General features: G+C 42.4%; 1 protein-coding gene across 2 annotated transcripts in view; it reads right to left on the bottom strand.

Moving 5' to 3' along the window:
• SACM1L (SAC1 like phosphatidylinositide phosphatase) overlaps nt 1–20,250 on the bottom strand; it is a 55,694-nt gene that overhangs the window by 8,624 nt on the left and 26,820 nt on the right. For both annotated transcript variants that reach the window (XM_004614527.2, XM_055136175.1), the window contains 6 exons: nt 15,389–15,490; nt 12,665–12,750; nt 10,377–10,463; nt 9,881–9,949; nt 3,566–3,645; nt 1,060–1,158 (listed from right to left, as the gene is read on the bottom strand). In XM_004614527.2, coding sequence (XP_004614584.2) covers nt 1,060–1,158; nt 3,566–3,645; nt 9,881–9,949; nt 10,377–10,463; nt 12,665–12,750; nt 15,389–15,490 — 523 coding nt within the window. The remainder of the gene's footprint in view (nt 1–1,059; nt 1,159–3,565; nt 3,646–9,880; nt 9,950–10,376; nt 10,464–12,664; nt 12,751–15,388; nt 15,491–20,250) is intronic.

The following is a 20,250-nucleotide window of genomic DNA, read 5'->3' as shown; positions in this document are numbered from 1 at the left end:
ACTGAAGGATCACGTGATCTACATGGGAGTGAAATGGTCACACTCCAAATCCCAGATCTGTTCTACTTTCCAAAATTCCCTGGGAGGTGGAGTGGGGTAGGAGCAATGCCCAGACAGGTCATCTGAAAGTCACTGGTGAAAACCAGACTGTTCCTGAACATGGGAAGTGGCAATGGGGAGATCCTGGTGCCAACCCTGTCATCTTGCTCAGCCTCTTTAGTGGCTAAAATGAACAGATGAACCCAAGAAACCATTCCCACTACCAACAAAGTGCCAGGCCCAGCTAATGCTTTCTTAGCCGGGCACCTGACAATTCTCAAATAAATGAGCAGAATTTCTTTTAAAATTGAATACCTAGAGTCATTTTATTATGTCACTCTATAATTAAAATCTCGAAGAATACTTCAGCTGCCAGGATTAAACCACATGGTAGAACAAAAGAACAGAATTCATTGTTTTACAATAAATTTACAGATTCTGGCAGATTCCATTTTACAGACTTCTGGCTCGAAAGTAAATAAAGACTGATATATAAAGAGTAAACCCACAAACCAAAGGTAAATACCATTAGGCTATTTGTTGGGGCTTCAGAGATAATTCAGGGGGTAAGGCACTCGCCTTGAATGCATCAGACCCAGGGTTCAAACTCCAGCACTACCTGAGCACCACTAGGAGTGATCCTCAACACAGAGCCAGGACTAAGCACTCAGCACTGCCAGATGTGGCCCAAACCCTCCAAACCCTGCCACCAAAAGGATCATAAGTATCTGTGATATTTAGTCAAAAGAATTTAAAATAAAAAGTAGTAAGCAAACTTCAATTATGTAAACATTCGAAAATTTTTTAATTTGTAAAAATATGAAAACACCTTGAAGAATAGAATATATTCAAATTGTCAAGTTTCATCTCTTCAGTAAAAACAAAACAAAGAGAGTAGTAAGCGTTTTCAACCAAAAGAAACGTATTTACAAGCCTGTTAGGTATGTTAGGTATGGTAGGTAGGTCAATATATACAGGTTCCTTTCCCCTTCACCGCCACAGAGAAATAATAGGTCTTACCTTAATTCATCCTGCATTTCTGCTACCTGATCCAATAAAATATTTAGCCGATCCCATCTCATATTTTTACACTCCTTATGGAAGTCAAATGCAATATATCTGCCAAAAGAAAAGATATTCCAAAAGTGAGCAAAGTTCCTGGGAAAGCTCAGCCCTCTTTTCCATCTCCGTAGACACACGCACACACATGCAAACGCCTGCTTCCATGATTCCAGGCGCACACACCTGTCTTCACCTGGTCTTTTATTTATTTTTGTTCGTTTGGGAGCAACACCTGGTGATGTTCAGAATACACCTGCCAGTATAGATATCCTACGCTAAGCTGAACAAAGTTGCCCCTGAGAAGGGGTTAAAAAAAAAAATCACCACAGGGCCAGGAAGTGCAGCAGGTAGGTGCTTGCCTTGCACACACGGCTGACCTGGGTTGAATACTTGGCACCCCAGATGGTCCTCTGAGCATCGCCAGGGCTAATTCCTGATTGCAGAGCCAGGAGAGAGTCCTGAGCGTCACCAAGCATGGCCTCCCAACAAAACAAAACAAATCATTAAACAACTCCCTAAAAATTAAGGGAGAAAGAAGAATTGAGAACTTAAGCATCATGGGGTTGACAAGCTCAAGTATGCTGCTTCTGGGGCTGAGAACCGAACCCAGGTCGGCCACGTGCAAAGCAAGCACCTGCTTGCTGTACTAGTGCTCTGACCCTATGCATATATTACACTTTTTGTTTGTTCTTGCGCCACAGCTGGCTGTTCTCAGGACTTACTCTAGGCTCTGCATTCAGGGACCACTCCTGGAGGTGCTCACAGACTATACGGGGTCCCAGAAATCAAGCCTGTGTTGGCTGCATGTGAGGCAAATACTCTACCTGCGGTGCTGTTGCTCCAGCCCTACATTTCCTGAATATTCTCCCCATGTAAACCAACACCATTTCTGGAAGGAAAGTTTCCCTCCATACATATGTCCACTCTCTCTTCCAAGAGAGGGCAGACAGAGCATTTTGCATTTTTTAAGGTCCCACTGCTAATGTTATAGGACCCTCCATGCCACTGGCCCTTGTTCTGACAGAACTACAGAATTCACAAGTGACTCAGGAACAGGCATAGCTGCTACTCGAGACAAGGCTAAACTGCAGATTAGTTCCAATTCATGTGATGCTTGGGACCGCAGAGACCACACCAATAAGAAATTGGAATCTGTTAGCCAGGTGTCACAGCAACACAAAGCCTTGAGGAGGGGATGCTAATCAAGAATTACAACCTCCACAAAATGAAAACATGACCAACAAATTATCCTTTAATAAGCATGCCAGGGGAAGTATTTCAAGTCAACAAAAGCATGCTCTGATTTTGGGGTAGGAGGGTGGAATTACAGTCACACGCTGCGGTCAGAGGCTACCAAGTTGCTCCTAAGGGTGTTTGAGGGACCTGCAGTGCTGGGGACAGAACAGCAAAGCATGCAGGAGGTCCACTGAGCTATCTCTCTGGCCCAGTGCTTTCATTTTTTTGATTAAAGAAAAAAATGTTCCACAAGCTTCTGCTAGGCACCATCTTGGTGCACCACAGCCCTGGTCAGGAGACAGAGCAACGAGTCCCAGACAGCACCACAGCACCAGAGATCTCCCATACAGAGCCAATGTCACTGGGGTACCCCAGATGGAGCAGGTGCAGTCTCCTGCCTACTCCAGATGGAATCCCGGCACCCAAGAGCTCTCACAAGCAAGGCCCAGGTATGTGGATACCAGGACTAACTCTCTAGGCCATAGGGTGGCAGAGGTCCCTCCCCGGCTCTCTGCCTATTCCATGGCCTAGCTGTCATGCCCACAAGCTTCCGCCGGGAGCCATCTTGGCAGACCAACAGCCCTGGTCCAGAGACTCCCAACTGAATCCCAAACTGGACTAGTGCCCTACAGATATGTCTCTGGAATCCAACCATCTACAATCTAGGATCCTAGAAGCGCACAGCCACAAAGTGGCTGCACGAACTCTCATGATATTTAAAATGAGAAATGTAAAATGAATTATCTAGCATCTGCCCTTGGCAGGCAGGCTTGAATGGTGGTAGGAAAATTCAGGCAAAACATAATGCCCAAAAGCAGAGAGAGCATTGGGGAAATTGTCTGCCACAGAGGCAGGGTGAGGACTGAGATGGCGGGGGGATATAGGGGACATTGGTGGTGGAAAATGTACACTGGTGGAGGATGGGTGTTTGATCATTGCATGGCTGAATCTCAAACATGAAAGCTTTGTAACTATCTCACAACGATTCAATAAAATTAAAAAAAAAAACAATTAAGAAAAAAATGTTGAGCATAATGGGTCGTATGTAGGAGCCCTGGGTTCAGTCCCCAGCACTACCTGGCCCCTGTGCACCACATGCAGAGCTCCCCAACTCCCCCCACACACATACAGCTTAAGTATATCCAGAGAGATCTGTATATTCCTACATAGTTATATGTAAATGCACACCTATTCCGAAAAGGCCTGCAACAGGCATCTAGTGAGGTACCTGATCATTCCACTTGCCAATGAAGACACCATTGATGCAAACACCTGTTCAAGAGGCTTCTCGGAGCCCTTCTGGTTTACCTGCCAAAAAAAAATTGGAACACCATAGATTTTCTTTCCATTTATTTTTAAGAGGGTAGAGTAGTATCAGTAGAGACAACTGGGAAGCATCAGGTTCTTGTTATTTCCTCCTTAAAATACTTTTGTTTTTAAAGCCCAGAAGTTGTGAGAACCAACTTCATAAGAGTTCTGGAAAACAATGAAAGATTTACAAAAGATTTCCTTTTTCACTTTTACTTTTATTGATGTATTGTGATTCAGGATATTAATATTTGTGTTTCACCCTTAACGTGGCAAGCTCCCCGTGGCGTATTCAATATGCCATATAGAGTAACAATAACAGGTCTCATTCTCCTGACCCTGAAAGAGCCTCCAATATAGCACCGTTGGGAAGGACGAGTAAGGAGAGGCTACTAAAATCTCAGGGCTGGGACAAATAGATACGTTACTGGTGCCCGCTCGAGCTAGTCAATGAACAGTGATACAGTGATACCTTAACGTTACTGCACCAAGTGCCAATACCCCTTCACCACCATCCCTTTGTCTCTTTTTGTATCCCACATCTGTGCCCTTCTCTGGCTTCCCAAAAGCTGATTACTGTAGTTTTACAGTAGAGTTTAAGATACACTTTAGAAAATGAGGACACTCAAAAGGAGGCACAGGAATTTACAAGAATTTAGAAAGTTCTCCAGGATTTGAAACAAGATCAGCCACACATAAGGCAAGCATAGTAATCTATCTTTCCAGCCTCAATGCTATGCTTTTTTGTTGGCTTTTGTTTCATTTTTGGGCCACATACAGCTGTACTCAGGGCTTCCTGGTTCTGCACTCAGGGGACCACACGCTGATCAGGGATGTTCGTCTGCAATGCAAGGCAAAGCAGCTTATCCATCATAGAATCTCTCCTGTTCCTGCTCCCTGACCATAAGCTCTACTGCAAGCTACAGTAATCAAGGTGGGATACAAAAAGACACATAGGGATGGCAGTGAAGGGGGACTCGTACTTGGTGCAGTAACTTTAAGTGTAAAACACAAATATTATTAACACTCTGAATCACACTACATCAAGAAAAGTAAAAGTGAAAAAGAAAAGTCCAGTAGGGTGGGGGACAACAAACTCTTCCCAGGCAGCTCTGGGCGTGGCCCAGAGGCCCAGGAAGTTCCAGCACTGCAGCGAGCAGCACCCCAACCTCACACCCTGCACTGAGCCACTTTGTGGGAGAGGCTGCGGTGGCCCAGCTCACTGACTGGGAGGCAAAAGAAAAAAAAAAAATACAATCACAGAAAAAGGGCATTATATGAGATACTGACCTCTTTATAGAAATATGATAAATATATAAACATAAAAAACAATGCCAATCCAAATTCAGGGGAAGTTATTCCCGGAATAATAATCATATAAAAATTAACATAATATAGAACATTATTAGAATGTAGGAAACAGCACAGGAGCATCCTGATGATGCAGAAATAAAACATTTGGTAAAATTCAGCATTCTTTCTTGATTAAAAAAAATAGAAGAATTGAAGGTAACTTCCTAATTACAAAAAAAGGGTCACTTGTCATCCCGTTGATCTTAGATTTGCTGGAGCGGGCACCAGTAACATCTCCATTTGTCCCTGTCGCGTGTTAATGTAGCCCAATGGTATCTGCTTGCTCCAGGAACACGAAGAGCCTCAAACCGTTCGTTCAGGGTTTTGACAAAGAAGTCTGACCATCTCGTAGGTGAGTGGCCATGCAGTCTTTTGATGTCCCATGGAATCCAGTCGGTAACAGCTCTAGTCCAGTGGTCATCTCTAAATAGCATTACGTGTCCAGCCCATCTGATTTTCGATGTCTTGGCAAACGAGACGGCATCCCTGATTCTTGATCATCAATGGAGGTCAGAACTCTGGATTCCTTCTCTCACTTGAGTGAAATGTGATATCCCAAGCATAGCTCTTTCAATTCCTCTTTGGGATACCCGAATAGCGTTCTCGTTCTGTTTTTCTAAGGCCAAGGTCTCTGAGGCGTATGTTAGTGCAGGAAGAATGGTGAAGTCGAAAAGATGTGCCCAGAGCCAGAGGTTCTTCGTCCTCTTAACAACTTCTTTGATGCTCTTGAAGGCGTTTCACACTGCTCTCTTCCTCCTGCACAGTTCTGGCGCCAAGTCATTCCTTGTGTTGAGTTCTCGACCCAGGTACACATAGCTACTGCATTCGGAGATGTTCATTCCATTGAGAGCAAATTGAACCTCAGGGACTAGTTTGTTTTTCATGAACATTGTCTTGGTGAGATTCAGCTGCAGTCCGACCGTTCCACACTCGTGGTCAAAGTCGGCCAGCATTTGTGCCGCTTGGCTAATATTTGGTGTTATTAGAATGATGTTATCAGTGAAGCAGAGGTGGTGTAGTTGCCGACTGTCTATCTTCACTCCCATTCCTTCCCATTCAGTCGTCACATGAAGTTCTCGAGACTGGCATTGAAGAGTTTTGGTCAAATGGTATCACCCAGCCAAACCCCTCTCTTTATGTTGATGATTACTTCCTTGTAGAATAGTGAGATCCTGGTGGTGAATCCGTAATACAGCTAGAGGAGGATCTTGATATACTGAGTTTGACTGCCCTGTTTGGCTAGGGCTTCAATGACCGCTTCAGTCTCAACAGAATCAAAGGCCTTCTTTAAATCAATGAACGTTAGACAGAGCGGTATCCTGAACTCTCACGAAACTTCAATGACCTTGGTCACTATATGGATAGGGTCAATCGTGCCTGAATCCTTTTCGGATTTGACCATTCTTGGCAGTTGAGATGTAGACTTTGACTGTTGTAACTGATGGCATAGGGAACTGCTGGTGAACTTCACATTCCTGAGAGAAAAATCACCCAAATATCTCCAGATGTCTTTTTTGAGGGGTTCTGACTACCTAGAGACACATAAGAAACCTGTTTCTCATCACACCTACCTGGTTACTAGGTGTCCTCAAAGAGGACACCCCTGAGGAGGATCACCACTGGCTCTCAGAGGAAAACCCCAAGGTCATCAGCCACAAATTGAAAGACAAGCCTTTAGATTTGAAGGAGAAGATGGATCGAAATAAGTCTCCTATTGCAAGCCTCTGAGTTCCGATTGCCCCTCTTTATGGCCATGCTTCTGAATCTGGAGTTTTTGCAAGTATGTCAGAGATACTGGAACCTGCTCTGCATTTCCTGTGATCTGCCAAGCTGAAGGGTAGTGTACCCTCTGAAGTCAAAGCTTTCAGAGGTGCATCTGCCTGGTCTTTTATGTGAATGTGCTTTATCTTGTTTAACCACTGTCCTGAGGAATTTCCAGGACCCAGAAACAGAGATCCTCTGCCTGCTTCCCCCAATCTCCTGCGCCCCAGGGGTCACACCCATAGGACCCACCCTACCAGCGCCTGATAAATACCTCATCAGCTGACCTCCACTACCTCCACGACCCAGCCACTGCCACGCTCCAGGCCGCCTTCCAGACCACGCGGCCGCGAAGCACACATAAGACACTTAATATCCATTTTCCGTAATTACCGCACCATATTTAATGGGGTTCAAATATGATGTGAGCCATGGAAACATCTGTGAGGGCGATTAGAGGTCACCCTAAAAGCCTCCATCCCTCTCGGAGAGCCCAGCAAGCTACTGAGTATCCCGCCTGCACGGCAGAGCCTGGTAAGCTACCAGTGGTGTATTCAATATGCCAAAAGCAGTAACAACAATGGCCTCATTCCCCTGACACTGAAAGAGCCCCCAATACAGCAGCATTAAGAAGGATGAGCAAAGAGAGGCTGATAAAATCTCAGGGACAAACTAGACAGCCAAAACAAAGAAGGACTAAAATGACTGTCTGTACTTTCAATGCATGTATGCTGGCATTGGAAGCATCCATCGAGGACCTGATGGTGCAAGTGCAGAAGATCAAGTATGACATCATTGGTCTGACTGAGACGAAAAGGCATTGATCACATCACATCATTTTGACACTGGAGAAGAACTGTTCCTCGGAACATGCAACAATAGAGGCTTGGTGGGTGTCAGTGTCCTTGTCAACACAAACTTGGCCATGAGCATTGATTCATTCGAATGCCTAACAACCCAAATCGGATGATTACACTTGAATACATGTGGCTCACTGCCGGCAGTTTCTATCTTCGTCATCTACACACCAACATCCAACTATGATGAAGAAGAAATTGAGAAGTTCTACATGGAACTGGAGAAGTTCTATAAGGAAAACCACACCTTCTACAAGATCATTGTTGGTGATTTTAATGCCAAGATAGGACTGAGAAGGTCGCCCGAAAAACTCCACATCAGGACCAATGGCCTAGAATGGAACAAACAGGATGAGAGACTGGCTGAGTTCATCATGTTGACCAAGACCATCCATGGTAATTCACAGTTCCAGAAGGCTGAATCAAAACGTTGGACATGGGAGTCTCCTGGTGGACAGTTCCGCAATGAAACTGAGCACATCATATTTAATCGACAGTTCTGCCTGACTGATGTCGCTGTTGTCCCAAAATTCCAAACAGGATCAGACCACCATTTCCTTTGTGCAAAATTCTACTTCACAGAGCAGGAAGAAAGGTCTGCAAAGTTTGAGAAGAGAACTCCCAGAATGACCACCAACTGGGAGCACATTATTGCGGCAACATGGGAAGATGCCATCATGGACAACATCCATGAGGAATATGATCGACTGGTTCAGCACCTCCATGATTGCGCGAGGAATGCCGAGAGTAGGAAAGCCACAAACAGACGCCTGTCTTCAGAAACTCTTGAGCTCATTTGCCAAGGTGGTTTGGCATGAGCCTCAGGCAATCACAAGCTAATGTCTGAGCTTGCAAAGCTGTGCAGAGAAGCAATAAAGGAAGACCTCAAAGAGAGAAGAGCAGCAGTGTTGGCCGATGTAGCAGAAGCCGGGAAAAGTATTCGCAATGCTTGCCTGTCCTTCGCCAACTACAAGACCAAGATGACTGCCCTCTGACGTCCTGATGGATCTATCACATCTTCCAGAAGGACAAAGGAGAGGATTATTCACAACTTCTACTTGGATCTCTTCAATAGCCATGTCCACCTGCCCACATACCAAATTCCGAAGGATGGATATGTCGTTCCCAATGTTCTCCCTTCTGAAATCCGACACACCATTTCATTGGTAAAGATGTGTACAGTACCTGGTCCAGACAAGGTCAGACCTGAACACCTGAAGAATCTGCCGCCAGTACTCATCAATACACCGGCTCGGCTCTTCACACGCTACCTGTCTGAATGCAAGGTTCCGTCCCAGTGGAAAACCAGCAGGACCGTTCTGTTGTACAAGAAGGGAGACATCCACGACATCGCCAACTATCGCCCAATCTGCCTACTGTCTGTCATCTACAAGTTGTTCATTCGAGTCATCCGGAATAGAATAGGCAGAACACCAGACAAAGGACAACCATGCAAGCAAGCCGGGTTCCGAAAAGGATTCAGCACAAAAAAGGGGTATATACAAAAAAACTCCAGAGCTGATATACTTTAACTAAAAAGATAGAGATATTCCCTGGGGCTGGAGTAATAGCACAGCAGGTAGAGCGTTTGCCTTGCACATGGCCAACCCAGGTTCAATTCCCAGCATCCCATAAGGTCCCCTGAACACCGCCAGGAGTAATTCCTGAGTGCAAAGCCAGGAATAACCCCTGTGCATCGCCAGGTGTGACCCAAAAAGAAAAAAAAAAAAAAGATATTTCCCTAAAGCTGCAAACAAAATTTCAATTTTTGTCATTTCATTTCAACATAGAAAAGGAAGTTCAAGTATGGCAATTAGACAAAACAAAGAAAGGCATCCAAAGTATAAAGTAGTAAAATTATCTCTGTGTGCAAATGCATGCTCTTCTAAATATAACACTATGAAGATTCCACGACAAGCTGTGAAACATAACTGAATTAAAGCCACATTCTACAAAATCAGTTATATTTTCTAATACACTAAAAATGAACAATACAAAAAGAAAATTCTGTTTATCAGAGCATCAAAATGATAAAATATCCAGGAATAAATTTAATCAAGAAGTGAAAAATTTTTACACTAAAAACTATGAAACACTGCCAAAGGGAATTTTACAAGCCATAAACAAATGGAAAGACACTCATAAGTAAGTGAGAAAAGATTCATCCTCATAGAACGAAAAGCTTAATGCTGTTAAGAGTAGTAATTTTATATTACCAATATTTTTGTTTTTAGTGTTCCCCAGGAAATATGCAAAAAACATACCAGATTGATTATAACTTGTTTTCCATAAATAATTACTTGTGAATCAAAATGCCTTTGGAAACCATCCATCTAGAGAGAAAGAAAAGAGTTATTTACTTCAGGGATATTAAAAGATTTTTTAAAAAGCATCCCCCTTTATATAACATCTATATATTCAAAGAATGTGCTGAGGATTAAAGGCATGTCTTCCAAATAATTTAAATATCAAGCATTAGATAGCATTATTTCTATTCTAAGAATAACTCCCAGTAGAACATACTAATTAAATACCATAAAGTTTAGAACTCTAACAGCTAAGTTTGCCACAACACTCGGTTTCTTTTTCCGTATTTCTATATTCCTTTTTCCATATTCCTAACATGCCACAGCCTTCTGATGTAGAGGCGTACAATATGCTCAAACTGAGAAGGGACCAGAAAGTGCTGAACTGTTTTACGTAAGATAAACATAAGCTCTACCTACAACTACAATGACACTGAGCATGGATGATACATACATGATTAGCTACTTTGTTGATTTGTGGCCTTGGTTTGTACTTGAGGTTTGGTCTTTGAGACCAGAAAACTGGTATTGATCCTCTGGTCTAAAAGAGAAAGAAATGTGAAAAATATATACACATCCATCCACCAATATCTGCAAAGGAAAAGGAAAACTACATTCTATCCAATAGGAAAAAAGCCCACGTGTTCATATTTTGTGGAAATATATTTGGAAAGGACTTTTACTCCAATTTTTTTTTTACATGGCACTTGTGCAGTAGTTTTTGTTGCCCCTAAATTCTAATATATAAGTCAATGTATCTACAAATAAAAATTACCAAGAATCATCTATTTATAACCTGACATTATGAGAAAACTAAAAAACTGCTCTATTCAATCTCAAATACACTGATAATCTTATCTTAGAGGCAGTTTAACCTAATGCTTTGGAGCATAAAGTGCTCCACAATTTCACAGGGAGACAACAAAAGCAAGCTGGAGTATCACAATGAGGTGCTAAGTAGGCAAAATTCACCGTAAGTCAGCTGCTCATCCTATCATCATTGCCTAAGTAAATCTCAGGGGTTAGGCAGGGTCTGGAGGAAGCGTTCTGGAACTGAAGAGTGACTGCCTGAGGGTTGGAGCATCAGTACAACAGGCAGGGCACTGTTCTGCATGGGAGTAGCCCGATTGATCCCCAGCATCCCGTATGGTCCCCTGAACCCTGCCAGGAGTAAGTCCTGAGCACCGCTGGGTATAGCCCCCAAACAAACAAAAATACAAAAAAGAAAAAACGGTGCCTGCTTTCCTGCTTTTTGAGCACAGGCTCACAAGCTCAAACCCTTGGCGCCCCGTGGGACTCAGCACAATCCTGGCAGGTCTGTGTTGGAAACTAGGAGCTCGGCCGTCTGCAACTCCAGGGACCACAAGCGATTTCTGGCTGCACTGTAGTTAGGTGAATGAGAGTACCACAAGGGATGCAAAGCCCCCACCCAATCGCACAGCACTGAAACTAAGAAGATGTCAGCACCACAGCCAGATGATGCAGGCCCTGGTGAGCAAGGATGTGAGCACCGCAGCAGCGCCTGGTGAGGTACTGAACCAAAAAGCTGTAACATGTAAACCTCAGCTAAGAGCGAGGGTCCTGGAGAGCACATGCACAAGCACAGCAATGACAGAAGGGCTGATCTCGGGGGGTCCCAGTGGCCTGTCACGAAAGCACTGCCACCTGACATGCGACACCTGGTGAGCACTACAGATAAGCATGTGTGCAGACCTGCCCGCTCCCGTTATCACAGCATTAACAAGGAAGGGAACCAGGGGGGAGAAGAGAATTTAAGAGAAGGAATAAGGGCTTGCTCTCCAAGCCTGCATTCTTCCTTGCTTGTCTGCGTATCTCGCTTGTCTCTGTTTCTTTGCTTGCTTATTTCTACTCTGGAGATGTGTACTTCTTTTTCTCTCCTCCCACATCTTTTAAACAAGATTCAATAAAAACTAGTGAGAGAGAGAGGCGGGGGGATTAAGGGACTAGAGAGAGAGAACAGCAAATAGGGTGCCAGTAGCCCATATGGAATGATTGCTGAGTGCAGGGCCAGACGTAAATCCTGAGCTCTGCATGCCCCCTCACCAAAAAAAAAAAAAAAAAAAAAAAATTAGGCAGACAAGTAGCTCCATTCCCATACTCCTGAACCTCATACCCTGCTGTCTCCTTTACAGATTAATTCAAGGATAGAAAATGTCTGCATTTCAAGTGCCCAATTAATGACTATCATAGTTTTTAGTGAAACATTTGCCAAAAACATCTGCACGTTGCAGACAAAGACTTACATTTACCAATTTATTTTTGGTTTGTGGGCCACATCTGGCTGTGCTCAAGACTTAGTCCTGGTTCTGTGCTTGGTGGACTATATGTGGTGCTGGGGATCAAACAGGCATCAGCTGAGTGCAAAGCAAAATGGACATGCTATACTTTTGATCCTGTCCAAAATATACTTTTATTTTTATTTTATTATTTTGCTTTTTGGGTCACACCCAGCGATGCTCAGGGGTTATTCCTGGCTTTGCATTCAGGAATTGCTCCTGACAGTGCTTCGGGGACCATATGGGATGCCGGGGATCGAACCCAGGTCAGCTGCTTGCAAGGCAAACGCCCTACCCGCTGTGCTATCACTCCGGCCCCAAAATATACTTTTAAAGGAAGGAATGGGAGGGAAATTTCAACACTAGATGACACAGACGAGTACTACCTAAGCAGAAAATTATAAACTAAGCAGATCTAGTTGAGGTCCAGTGGACATTAGCTTGCCTGGACAAATGAAGACTTGCTTCCATTGTAGTGCACAATTTGTTCTGTTTCTACAAAATTAGCTGCATGGCCTTCAGAATCAATTCCTAAATTGGAAAAAGAAATTCACATACTATATTAGAAACTCACTAATCATTTTTACTTCAAGAGAACCAAGTCAGTTCAAACGGGTAGAAAAGTAGCTCTACAAATTAACTTGCCACATAATCAACAAGCCAATAGAAGTTCGCTCATTTAAAGTGTTAAAGACAAATTAAGAACTCCTTAATAAACAGATAAAATTGGTTGCTACAATGCATCCTAATTCTGTATTTATTGGTAAAGTACATCATATATAATTCTGCTACAAATTTCTGAATGTTTCCTCTATATATGTACATATGTGGACTTTGTATGTATGTGATTAACATGCCATACTCTAGTGGTACTCAGGGGCTACTTTCGGTTCTGTACTGGGAGATCAAGTGGTGCCAGGGATGGAACTGGGTCTCCTGCACTCAAAGCACAGGCTGAGCCCATCAAGCTATCTCCGGCTCCCAGAGATACATTTTAAAGAAAACAATTCTCATGGGACTGAGTATATCCACAGATTGGATCCCAGTTTGAGAAAGAAAATTTTAAATGTTAAAAAGCATTAACTAAGGACGAGAGTGGTAGGAAAACAGGGAGGGTGTTCTGCCTTGCACACAGCTGACTCAGGTTCAATCCCCAGCACCCCATATAATCCCCTAGCATGACAGGAGTAATCTCTGACTGAGCAATCCGTGACTGAGTAATCCCTGAGCATCACCAGGTGTTTCCCAAAAAGAAAAAAAAAAAACTACTGATTGCAAATCAATCATTATATCTGACATATTTCTCAAATGTAACATTTTGATGTGTGTTCATGCGTGAGCTACCAGGATTACTGCTAATATAGTAAAAGAACAAAATGAGTCACTAGGTTAATAATACTCAGTAATAAAAATGAAAGCATATGACAGATGGTTGAATTTCATTATCAAAATGAAAGCATAAAAATGTTATTCTAGAATTTCCATAATTCCATAAATATACCCATAACCTTTGTTTGAAAAACACTCAAGTGTTCACAAAGCCCTAATACAGCCTAATCCCTTAAAATAAACAAAAGGGACAGGGCTATAGAGTGACAGCAGAGCGCCTAGGAACTTGCCCTGCAGGCAGCACATATGTTCTCCTCAGGACTGACAGAAGACCCTCAATACAGGGCCAGAATCAGCTCCTGAGTACTGCCAGGCATGGTCACACACACACACACACACACACACACACACACCCCACACACACACCTTAACACTTTTTTAAAAAAGATTTCACTGTCACTGTCATCCCGTTGCTCATTGATTTGTTCGAGCGGGCACCAGTAACATCTCTCATTGAGAGACTTATTGTTACTGTCTTTGGCATATTCAATATGCACAGGTATCTTGCCAGGCTCCAGGGACCACATGGGCTCGATACTCTCGGTAGCTTGCTGGGCTCTCCGAGAGGGGCGAAGAAATCGAACTCGGGTTGGCCTCATGAAAGGCGAACGCCCAACCGCTGTGCTATTGCTCCAGCTTTTAAAAAAAATAACTGCCAGGCATGGTAACACACACACACACACACAACCTACCTTAACACTTTTTTAAAAAGATTTTCTTTTAAAAAAATTAAATTGCTAATCAAAAGAAACTTTCAAGATAGTCCCTAACAAATCATCAGAAAAATATCAATGGATGTGTAATTATGTATATAATTCCAGATATTTTCTAATGTACTTTTTGACATATTTCTCAAACATAACATTTTGATGTGTGTTCATGTGTGAGCTATCAAGATTACTACTAATATATTACTAGAAGGACAAAATTTTTTTTTTTTTTTTTTTTGCTTTTTGGGTCACAACCTGGCAATGCACAGGGGCCATTCCTGGCTCTGCACTCAGGAATTACTCCTGGCGGCACTCAGGGGACCATATGGGATGCTGGGAATCGAACCCGGATCGGCCATGTGCGAGGCAAACACCCTACCCGCTGTGCTATCACTCCAGCCCCTAGAAGAATTTTTTTTTTTTTTTTTTTTTGCTTTTTGGGTCACACCCGGCGATGCACAGGGGTTACTCCTGGCTCTGCACTCAGGAATTACTCCTGGCGGTGCTCAGGGGACCATATGGGATGCTGGGATTCGAACCCGGGTTGGCCGCGTGCAAGGCAAACGCCCTACCCGCTGTGCTATCACTCCAGCCCCAGGAGAAAATTTTTGAGTAGGACCAGCAGTGAATGTTTTTTCTTCTTTGGGATTGGTGTGGAATATTAAATGTATATTATTCAAATTATTGTGAACAACTTTATAAAAATAAACTTTAAAAGAAAAGAAAAAATGTTTTTATAAGAAAAAATACTTTCTGCATGAGTTTAAATTAATTGAAAACTATGTTGAGTTTGGCTGTGCCTTCAGAAAACCAACAAATATTATGTTTAAGTTGTTTGTTAAGCATCAAGAAGTGGACTCTTATATTCCTCATTCACATTTACCAAGTAACTGTAAAATCCAGAGTAGAGCACTGAAAACCTACCTAATTATGAAGCAAGAAATGAAACTATAACATGGTTATTATGTGAGACTGAAAACGAACTACAACTGGCTGCTTTTGTGGCTCCATAATATAAAATATTAGTGGTCTAACCAAGAACTGAATCAAGCTGACAAAATTAATCTTACCTCTTACATAGTAGCGCACACCAGCTCTGAAACAACTCCTTCTTGAGATGAGAATCCAATCAAAGTGTTTTCCATTAATAGAACATGAATGCATAGTAATAACTTAGCTACATTAAGAAAAATATAACATGTAGAAATTGTATATGTGTTATGTTATTAGGGTGACTCTATCATTAAGAGAAAAAGGAAGAAAGCATATAAAAGTTTTTTGCCTCTCCATGAACATTCATAAGTTCGGTCAGTTGGCCTACGACAGACACATCATGTTTAAGTGGTTTCCACCGTGTCTCTATTTAATATTACCTTTCCTGACATCGTCACTTTTTTCTAAAAGACCCCCCTAAAAAGGAACTAAATATGAAGAAGTGTGTATCTCTAAAAGCTTTTCTTAATATACAAGTATTTACCTAATTACTGATTTACAATATATTGATAACTCATTACCATTTCAGCAGATAGAGCGTTTGCCTTGCACGTGGCCGACCCAGGTTCTATTCCTTTGTCCCTCTCGGAGAGCCTGACAACCTACCGAGAGTATCCTGCCTGCACAGCAGAGCCTGGCAATCTCCCCATGGGGTATTCGATATGCCAAAAACAGTAACAAGTCTCTCTATGGAGACGTTACTGGTGCCCACTCGAGCAAATCAATGAACAACGGGATGACAGTGACAGTGCAATGCTACATTACCATTTAGTAATGGCAGGAAAGCTATATGTACCTGGCTAACATCATCATTTTTTGTGATTGGCAAATCTCTTACATTAAAACAAGGTTTTTATTAAGTGTAATGAACAGAAATGAATAAACAGTATTCGCAAAAATATTGTACAGGGAGTTATTAGGAACTGAACTAGATTGTGCTGATGGAAACACTGTGAAAATAGTACTCATTATCTGATTTTCTTAGGGAATGTCAAAATGCATTAAGAATTTAACTCCTATCTCTACCAATATTTGCTTCTTAATGTTTACCAGACTGATGGATGTAAAAAAGAAAAGTTTGTTTTTAAAAAAAAAAAATTGTCTTAAGAGCCTTACTTTTCCATCGTCCTCACTTTGAGGGTTTTGTCTATGCTCATTTTCTATATGTAACATCTTTTTAAAAAAAATTTGGGCTGGTCCCTTCTGGAAAACAATTTGGACGACTCTCAAAAAATTAGATATTGAATTCCCATTTGACCCAGCAATACCACTGCTGGGAATATATCCCAGAGAGGCAAAAAAGTACAATCGAAACAACATCTGCACATGTATGTTCATCGCAGCACTGTTTACAATAGCCAGAATCTGGAAAAAACCCGAATGCCCCAGAACGGATGACTGGTTGAGGAAACTTTGGTACATCTATACAATGGAATACTATGCAGCTGTTAGAAAAAAGGAGGTCAAGAATTTTGTAGTCAAGTGGATGGGCATGAAAAGTTTCATGCTGAGTGAAATGAGTCAGAAAGAGAGAGACAGACATAGAAAGATTGCACTCATCTATGGTATATAGAATAACAGAGTGGGAGACTAACACCCAAGAACTGTAGAAATAAGTACCAGGAGGTTGACTCCATGGCTTCGAGGCTGGCCTCACGTTCCGGGGAAAGGTCAACTCAGAGAAACGATCACCAACTACATTGTAGTCGAAGGCCATGTGGGGGAAGGGAGCTGCGGGCTGAATGAGGGCTAGAGACTGAGCACAGCGGCCACTCAACACCTTTATTGCAAACCACAACAGCTAATTAGAGAGAGAAAACAGAAGGGAATGCCTTGCCACAGTGGCAGGGTGGGGTGGGGGGGAGATGGGATTGGGGAGGGTGGGAGGGACACTGGGTTTACAGGTGGTGGAGAATGGGCACTGGTGAAGGGATGGGTTCCAAACTTTGTATGAGGGAAGTATAAGCACAAAAGTGTATAAATCTGTAACTGTACCCTCACGGTGATTCTCTAATTAAAAATAAATACATTAAAAAAAATAATAAAAAATAAAAAATAAAAAAACACTTAGGTAAAAATTAAAAGGTTTAAAATAAAAAAAAAAAAAAATTTGGGCTGGAGCAATAGCACAGCGGGTAGGGCGGTTGCCTTGCATGAGGCCAACCCGGGTTCGAATTCCAGCATCCCATCTGGTCCCCTGAGCACTGCCAGGAGTAATTCCTGAGTGCAGAGCCAGGAGTAACCCCTGTGCATTGCTGGGTGTGACCCAAAAAAAAAAAACCAAAAACCTGATTCTTCTATTAAATAGAATATATCTTAAGAGGATAAAATATTCATGAGTCTAGTACCCAAACCCTGACTATCTTTTCCTTCTCCATCCCACAAATTGCCCTTCAGTTGGAAATAACTGTGGAGAGAGAGGGGAGTGTGAAGCTTAACAGCACAGCACTCACCCTGCATGTGCAAGGCCCTACCTAGGTCAGATCCCCAGCACCACAAAATAAAAAGATGAGAAAAGTAGAAGTAGTATTTATTCTCAGGCTAACAAAGTTTTCTTGTGCCTTTCTGCCTTTATCATATGAAACTGTGACTTACGACATAGCTGCTTTTATTTGATCTTTACAAAAAGGACACCATATGGGAGATATTAATAAAGATAGTATTGGAACTGGGAGGAAAGAAATGACACCATGGTATAAACTTCAAGTCCTGTTAATTCCCCTAGTACATTCCTACTGTCCAGATACTACATGTAGCAGTAATTCATGACCCTCTTGTTACATGCAACTACAAGACATAAAAATCTTCTGCTGATGGAATTTGTGACATTTACTCCTGAAGTGGTACTGTTAGTATTCTTGCAAATGCCTCTGGGAATAAACATACCGGATATGTACACAAGTTTTGGTAAATCACAAGAGAATGCCTTTTCAATACGGGAGTACCAACCAAATGACACTACTAGGATGCACATCTAAGGATTCATCCTTCTCTACTAGCTAGTATCATCAAACTTAATAACAATTCATCTTGAAGTCCCAATGTACATTCCTTAAAAATTCATAATGCGGGGCTGGAGTGATAGCACAGCGGGTAGGGCGTTTGCCTTGCACGCGGCCGACCCGGGTTCGATTCCCAGCATCCCATATGGTCCCCTGAGCACCGCCAGGGGTAATTCCTGAGTGCAGAGCCAGGAGTGACCCTTGTGCATCGCCAGGTGTGACCCAAAAAAAAAAAAGATTCTTTAAAAAAAAAAAAAAAATTCATAATGCTAGAGAGAGTCCAAGGCGACATTTATTCACCCAAATTATCTATTATAAGTAAAGGCACAAAAATAACTACTAGGATATGTCTGTCCCTCAGGGAACTAACATTAGCAGCAATAGACTGGTTGCTTTATGCATCATTTCCCTCTGATTATAAGACAAATATACACATTAGAAAATCCAGAAAGCAAGGAGAAAACAAAGAAAAATTAAAACCACAGGAAATTCCATCACTTTTATATAACTATTGAAATATGTGTAAATTTCTTTTCAATTCTCTCTCACCCCAGATCTTTTATCTCTATAAAGTATATCTTATTTCACTAAGTGCTGCATTTTTTGTAAACTGAAAAATCTGTGGCAACCATGCACTGAGCAAGTCTATTGTATCACTGTTTTTCTAACAACTTATGCTCACACTGTATCTCTATGTCACATTTAATTAGGGTATGTAATTTTTTCAAAAACATAAAACTATTACACTTGACAAACTGCAGTATAGTATAACTGTACTGTAAATTCGCACTGGGAAATCAAGGAAGTTCAAACTACCTCTTTATTGTGACACACACTTTGTTGCAGTGTTCTGAAAACACAATCAGCTAAGATGTGCCTCTACACATATCCAGGCTCACGGCTTCAAATGCCTTTTCTATCTCCAAAGACTCTCGATGTATGACTCCACCATGAACTCCCTAACTTCTATTCCCATCAACCCATCTCTTTTCTTCCCTATTTAACCCATTTAAACCATCTGTTTCCATCCCTACTTAAATACCTGCAGAAAACTTAAAATCAGCACAACCCAATGGAATTCTACATACTCTTCAACCTCCCTCCGACCTCTGGGCTTTTTTCCCTATCTCTTAGTGAATGGTTTCCTTCTCCGTATTCTGGCCAAAAATCTTAGCTTCATACTGAATTTCTCTCTTTCACACCTCATGTACAATCTGCCAGAAAAACCTGTCAACTTTGCCTTAAAAATCTAAAACTCAGAGGGCCGGAGTGATAGCACAGCAGGTAGGGCGTTTGCCTTGCACTCGGCCAACCCAGGGTTCGATCCCCGGCATCCCATATGGTCCCCCAAGAACTGCCAGGAGTAATTCCTGAGTGCAAAGCCAGGAGTAACCCCTGAGCATCGCTGGGTGTGACCCAAAAAGAAAAAAAAAATCTAAAACTCAGGGCAGGAGTGATAGTACAGTGGGGAGGATGCTTGCCTTGCATGTGGCCAATCTGCACTTGACCCCTGAGTCAGGAGTGATGCCAGCAGTGATCGCTGAGCGCAGAGCCAAGAGTAAGCACAGCCCGGTATGGCCTGAACATGAAGGAAAAAAGAATCTCAACGCTGACCATTTTTTACTAGCATCACAGCTCTCATCCCAGTCCTACGCACCGTCATCTTTCTCCTGGATCATTACAGCTGCCTCCTAATTCTACCGAGTCTTCTCATGTTTGCCGTTCACCTCTCCTCTCCTCAGTGCCAAGCAAACCTGTCTTATTAATTAGCCTCTCCCCTGCTCTTACTCAAATCCCAAGGGTTTGTCATCACAGTTCGTGCAAAAGACAACGGATCACCTAGGAGTGATCCCTGAGCGCAGAGCCAGGAGTTAAGTCCCTAGTGTCACTGGGTGTGGCCCTCATTCCTCAAACCCCACCCCCCAAAAAGTAAAAAA

The sequence above is a fragment of the Sorex araneus genome, chromosome 4, assembly GCF_027595985.1.
Source record: "Sorex araneus isolate mSorAra2 chromosome 4, mSorAra2.pri, whole genome shotgun sequence".
In the NCBI taxonomy this organism is placed as follows: Eukaryota; Metazoa; Chordata; class Mammalia; order Eulipotyphla; family Soricidae; genus Sorex; species Sorex araneus.
This window is presented reverse-complemented; position numbering and strand designations above follow the sequence as displayed.